Source organism: Sinocyclocheilus rhinocerous, unplaced genomic scaffold (genome assembly GCF_001515625.1).
Source record: "Sinocyclocheilus rhinocerous isolate Xijiao unplaced genomic scaffold, SAMN03320098_v1.1 scaffold562, whole genome shotgun sequence".
NCBI lineage: Eukaryota > Metazoa > Chordata > Actinopteri > Cypriniformes > Cyprinidae > Sinocyclocheilus > Sinocyclocheilus rhinocerous.
The window spans coordinates 476,913-483,727 of NW_015641608.1; the positions used below are offsets into that span (position 1 = coordinate 476,913).

The 6,815-nt window shown below is 37.7% G+C and overlaps 1 protein-coding gene across 1 annotated transcript in view; it reads right to left on the bottom strand.

The window, feature by feature from the left end:
- The window catches only part of LOC107755208 (nesprin-2-like), a 105,088-nt gene that overhangs the window by 13,506 nt on the left and 84,767 nt on the right, over nt 1–6,815 (bottom strand). Inside the window, 3 exon segments of the mRNA XM_016571927.1 lie at nt 1,144–1,310; nt 2,928–3,089; nt 5,432–5,587. Coding sequence (XP_016427413.1) covers nt 1,144–1,310; nt 2,928–3,089; nt 5,432–5,587 — 485 coding nt within the window.

Below are 6,815 nucleotides of genomic sequence, written 5' to 3' on the forward strand. Positions count from 1 at the left end.
GTTTTATTGAACAACACTGTTAAATACATAATGTAATATGCCTATATTATAACAAATACCTGCAGAGGGCGCCAATGGCCTGGTGATATTTCATGTGATTCAACGACATTTAAATCCATTTAATTTTAATATATGGCCACATGCAAAGTCAGAAACTTTTATCTTGAAATCGCGATGTACAATAAATCGCATATTTAGAAATATGTTGATGTATTCTCCTGTGTTGGCATAGACTTAAATGATTTACCTTACAAATCAAGTGAGTTTTCCCAGATGAACGTTAATTAAGCAACCTAAACTCACCGCATATGCAGAGGAAGAGTTAAGCCCCTTTCACACATACAGTCTTTACTGGTAAATTACCGGGAAGTTACCATTAAGAGATCATGTGTGAACATGACCCTTTCAAAAATCCCGGTAAAGTCGTTCTGGCAATCATATCGTTCTTATGGAGATGACGTGATAGAGCTGTCTACAAAGCTCCACTGCTTTTTTAATAGCTTTTCTATGTAAATATGACGCTAGATGGAAATCTTTGACCATTGCGCCTCGCAGCTTTTTCAGTGTGTCGCGCTCGAGTTATATACTAGTATTTCCCAAATTTTTAGCAATTAAAGGCTTTTCATATATGCATTTCTAACTACAGGCATTAATTGCTGGACAAAGGCACTTCTTACACCACTTTCCTCTACATGTTTATATTTGCACAGGAAAGAGTTATTTTCCCATCATCAGCTTTTTGAACTACTTGCTAACCATCTACTGATCACAACAGTCTCACACTGAAAGGTTAAGCACTTTCTGTTTTTCAGTCTGGATAAAAGAATCTGTTAAATGCCTCAAAAATTTATATAAAAGTCTAATCAAAGGCTTTGTCACCACCAACAGGTCTAAAAATGAGGCAGAAATGCACAAATGAAAGAACCAATCAATCAGTCAGTCCTTGAATGGAAACCAGAAGTGATGAAGGCTAAGACATTTAAACAAACAAAGAGCTTTGATCAGCCATTAATCAATGGATACAGAGCAACAATAGCAAACATCAGGCAAAACGGAAAGAAATGAGTTTTATCAATTTAGCATTTATTCCTCAAAGCATTTATTCACCACAGTTCAGTTTGGCTCATTTGTTTTTTTGCTCACCTGGCCTCAGTGTGGTCGAACAGGTGCTGCCAGCGGTCATTGACATCTTGCAAGGCCCCGTGGATCTCTGCCTCCTTAGCCTTGTCGCTGGCCAATAGGAGCTGCTCGCTCAGCTGCTTGAGGTGGCTCTTGTTCTCGCTGAAGAGGTTAATCTCCTCCATGCAGTCCTGAAGAGAGATGTGCACAATGAGCAGCGGCCTCTCATGTGCTTTAGTCATTAACACAGCCATCCCAAACAAAACCGACAGCTGTCAAAACTATGTTCCTTCTCTCAGCATGAGCCCTCATTTAAAAAAAAAAAGAAAAGAAAAGAGGAACAATTATTCACACTGACCCCTCGGCAGCCCAAATCCTTTTCATTATCCTCTCTGCTTTTAAGGGTTCACCTGTTTTGTTTAGTCCAACCTGGCTCACTTTGAACAGCAGGCAGCAGAGTTATTATACTATTATATAGTTATATAGTTATTATATAGATGGCACTGGCCATCAGTAACTGAGCTAGAAAGAGACAATGGCCAGTTTTCTGATATGTGATCATTAGTGATGTGGCCTGAAACCCTCCAAAACCTCCACGGTAAACTACATGCTAATGACTGCAGAGTGCTTGAGGTTGCACTGTTTGATGGTGAGAGAGAAACTGCACATACGAGGCTATTGTTGCGTATGAACAAAGAGGTAAACAAATGAACAGAGTTATGCAGTACAGCACTCTGCCCTCAATTTTATAGTACATGCAGTAAACTAGATTAGAGCTAATCTATGATGTTTAGAAAACAATGTACATTTGTAGCATGTTTGAGAAAAAATTAACAAATGCTATGTGAGTGGATAGAACAGAGCCTCTGTGAAATGTAAAATCTGTGGGGCCTCCCTTGGGAACGCTTAAGCGTGCTGTTCATTTGAGACTGCTTTAATCCTTCATAGATACTCATAATAGCACACACCATATAATACCATATTACTGGCCTACTTAAGCTCCTTACAAATGTACAACAGAAACTCGCCATGACAAAGGCACATGGAAACAGACCCATGTGATGCTTTTTCCTGAAATTATCTTAAAGTGACATGTTGTTATGGTTATGTAACTATAAAAACAGGGGGTTTAGCAATGTAATTAATTACTAATAAACTAATACTTTTATTAAGCAAGGGTGCATTACATTGATCAAAAGTGACAGTAAAGATATTTATATAATTTTTAATAAAATTATAATTTTGAAATATGCATTTCTTATCAAACATCAAACAGTTCTAAAAATATATATATAAAGTTTACATGAACATATTATGATTTGACATCTGACATATGATATAAATATAAATGATTTTTGAAAGATCATGTGACAGTGAAGTAATGGCTGCTGAAAATTCAGCACCGTCATCAAAGGAATTTTAAAATATATTAAAACAGAAAGCAGTTATTTTAAATTGTAATAATATTTCATGATATTACTGTTTTACTGTATTTTTTGATCAAATAAATACAGCCTTGGTGAGCATAAGAGATTTCTTTAAAAAATATCTTATAGACCCTTATAGAACATTTGAAGGGAGGTAGTGCAAGTTGTATGTTTATAGAACAAAAGGCTGAGTGGGAATTTTCATTTTTGGATGAACTTTCCCTTTAAGGAGTTAAAAAAAAAAAATCATAGCTATAAAGAAAACGCAAGTTGTATGTTTATAGAACAAAAGGCTGAGTGGGAATTTTCATTTTTGGATGAACTTTCCCTTTAAGGAGTTAAAAAAAAAAAATCATAGCTATAAAGAAAACCAAACTCTACCTTTTTAAGTTTCTCCATCATTTCCTCAATACTAAGGTTTTCGCCCCCGTGTGCCACTTTTTTCTCCATCTGCGTCAGCCAATCACAGAGCTCCTTGTCTTTATCATTGAAGATGATCCAGGCGTTCAGGCGATCAGCTATTTCCTGCTTGCGAAGTGACACCTACACACAAGAGGAAGAATAAAGTGTTAAAATGCTTCAGTATGACAAAAATGTTAGAAGTATTAAAAAACATTTTCTTACAGTAAAGACTGAAAAGTTTCCCAGATATCAGCACTGGTAATGACATTTTATTTTTCATTATAATGACATTTATTCATTCAGGAAATATCTTTGAGAGCATATGTCCTACTCTCAAGTGCTAGAGAGAGTACAGAAGAACTTGCACTCTTTGTGGCTGGTTCACTACCCCAATTCACACATGAGAAAAGACTTGAAAACAACTCCGTACAAAGGTGTCAGGTTACAACTATATGACTTTATTCTTTAAAAGCAGGCCATCCGAAAAGGCTTTTAACGAAACTCATCGCACGCTGTGAGATTGATTACTGGACTATTAAGCAAAAGAGTAAAAAGCAAAGGCCTACTCGCTTTTACTGCTTTCTGTCAGTAAGGGGCTTGTCTATTAGTATGTACTAATACCAAGACACACTAGGGGACACGGGCAATGCTTTGTAGTTCCCTGTTGCTTGTGTCAGTCCTAGATTGCTGGGGCTTACATGCAGCCTTTTAAAAAGAACGAAGGCATTTTCCATGCTACATTTGTCAGTGAAGGCTATACGTTTTCCTTGATCCATTAATGTCACACTTAGAGCTGTAAGAGAATGTGATATTGTAGTTTTCCTTCAAAACAAGAATATTAATCATGAGTTTAAAAGAAAGCACAAGGACATTGAGGTTAGTTGATCACTTCTATTCACAGCCTTTTTGTTGAACGCATTATTGATGCATTTCCTTCAGCCCAAGCCACTTGCCCCAACACATATGCAAAGACAAATAAAAGAAAAACAAGGCCTAGCTTTGCCATCTGTCACTCATTCCAGGGAATGTTTCCACCTGCAACCTGTTGGCCGCAGACACTGACGCACAACGTAGACTGACCTCATTGGCTCGGTTCTGGCGTCCGGCCAGAATTTCAAATAAAGACAGGACTGAAAACTCGCAACAACAACTCCACAAACTGAAAAGGGGTTCATTAAACAAGGCACACTGCGTTATGTGGTGACAAGACCAAGGGCTGGACGTAGGCCATGCAACGATCTGTCCTAAATGTTGCCTTTCTGTTTTTAATTGCTCAGGCCGTTTAGTTACAAGTGCAACTCCATTCAAACGTCAGCGGGCCATTCAGCTACTTTACTTAATGACGGCAGACCGGACACCTGCGCTAGACAGATAATCTCAGAAAAAAGTCCTCAATCAGCCTTTAAAATGCCTGGGAAGCAACTTAAAAAATTAGCTAAATAAGTAATGCATATTGAAGTGTGAGTTAAAATAGACGTTATTCTATTTAATAAAGAGCAAAACTAATGTAATTATAGCAAAGATTTAATGTTAAGGGGATTGTTTGCCCAGAAATGAAAACTCATCATTAACCAAACCGAAAAAACATTCGTTCTTCCGCAGAATACAAAAAGTAAATTTTTGAGAACTATCCTGGCCAATAGTATTAGTAGAGCTGTCAAGCTCCAAAAAGTGGTCCATGTGTCTCTTGTGCTATATTTCAAGTCTTCTGAAGTCATATGATAGCTTGGCATGAGTAAATAACATTAATTTAAGGCGTTATTCAATAAAAAAAAAATAGATCAAATCTTTTCAGTGTACTGGTTCATTCAGTTCACAAAACTGGTCTGATTCTGAATGATTTAATCATGAATTTAACTGATCAAGTTTTTGAGTTCAACTGTTCGTTAATGACTTAATAATTCTGCTGTAGTGGTAACATCCTAACAGATGAAAATAATTCCAAGTCTTCTGAATCTGATATAGTGCACGAGACATAGGAACAACTTTCATGATACTTCTACGGGGATTTCTGCATCCTTTTTGAATCTTGAATGGGCATTCATTCTCTATTCTCTGTAAGGCATGGAAAAGAGAGACTTGCATGATTCAAAACTTCTCCTTGTGTGTTCCACAGAAGAAAAAACACAGTATGGACCAGCTAGTGGGCAAGTAAATGAAAATGTTCATTTTGGTCTGAACTGTCCCTTTAAGGCAGGTGAATTTTTTTTTTCTTGTGCTATTTTTCATGTCAGAAACAAATGTGTCTCAGGACATCATTCTGATGAGAAAACTATTATAATAACTATGAACCTAGATCAATTCATATACATTCTCATTTTCCCTCTCTTTTTCTGTGTCATGCGGAACTGTGAAGTTTCCCCCCAACTTCCAACGGTGAATCATTGTGTGCCTTTCAACGCTGCCTGGACAACAGCCTCTCTTTCCCTCCTACTCTCACTCTCTCTGTCTCTCTCTCCTCTCAAACACAAACACCCACTCACCTTCAAGCACAGTTCTTCCCATTGGCTGTGAAGTTCTTCCACCTGTCCCTGGAGCAGCACGGTGTCTGTGGGCAGCACGTACTGAGACACGTCTGCCTTCATGGTGGTCAGCTCTTTCAGTCCTCCAGCCCAAATCTGCAATGAGTTCTCGTCCTCCTGCATAACACGACAACCAGCGCCAAGTTAAACTCCCCTCCTCTGCCGCACGCTAACCCTAGTCCTCTCTCCCCCTCTCTCTGTGTCCCTGTCATTAGCGCTCAGGATTAAGGCCCGCTGGATGGGACGGGGGAGGGGAGGAGGCGGAGAGGGGAGGCTGGAGGGAAAACGGGGGGAGGGCAGAGCACCCATAACAGCATGGAAAGGGGTGATGATGGGGTAAAGGCCAAACATGTTAAAGACACTATTATTTCTTTTGTTTGTCAGTTTCACCCACCTTTATTGAAGGACTGTTCCTCATCAGGGCTTAATCAACAAGAAATAAAATCAATCTCAGCAGATGGGTTATAAACACTTTTCTAAAGTGACATGATTATATCAACAGGTGTTTTTTTCTTTACCTTGGTAATAGTTTGAGTGTATTAAAATACAGCAGAACTCAGTTGGCAGATAAAAGCACTTTGTTTAACAGTCATCAAAGCCAATCAGGAATTGTAAACTGTCTCTGCCAATTGATGACTAATTACCCATTTATTATAGTAAAAACTGGCACAATTCAAGCAGCAGTTTTCTACAATTAATTGTATGTTTGAAGGATTCACCAAATAAACGTAAACAATGCGTGCATTTAATGTTAGCTGATTTTACACTACAGAGCAGGGTCCAAAAGTCTGACAATACTAGTGAAAATGCTTTTTTTTTTGATTGAATAAATATATACAGTGGTGTGAAAAAGTGTTGGCCCCCTTCCTGATGCCAATTGATGACTAATTACCCACGTAATATAGCAAAAACTGGCACAATTCAAGCAGCAGTTTTCTACAATTAATTGTATGTTTGAAGGAGTCACCAAATAAACGTAAATAATGCGTACATTTAATGTTAGCTGATTTTACACTATAGAGCAGGGTCCAAAAGTCTGACAATACTAGTGAAAATGCTTTTTTTTTTATTGAATAAATATATAAATAATAAATATATTTTTCATTAAATATTACACAGCAATTTGTGAAAGCAAGACAGTTATTAAAATATACACTACTGGGATCGGTAAGACAGGAATAAATTACATTTAGAAAACTGCTATTTTAAATGAATAATATATCAAATTATTACGGTTTTAAATAAATGAATACGGTGATTAAATAAATTCAGCTTTGGTGAGCATCTAACGACACCAAGCTGCGGCAGACGGAGACACTGAAGAGGGACTTCAGGAGCCTGATCG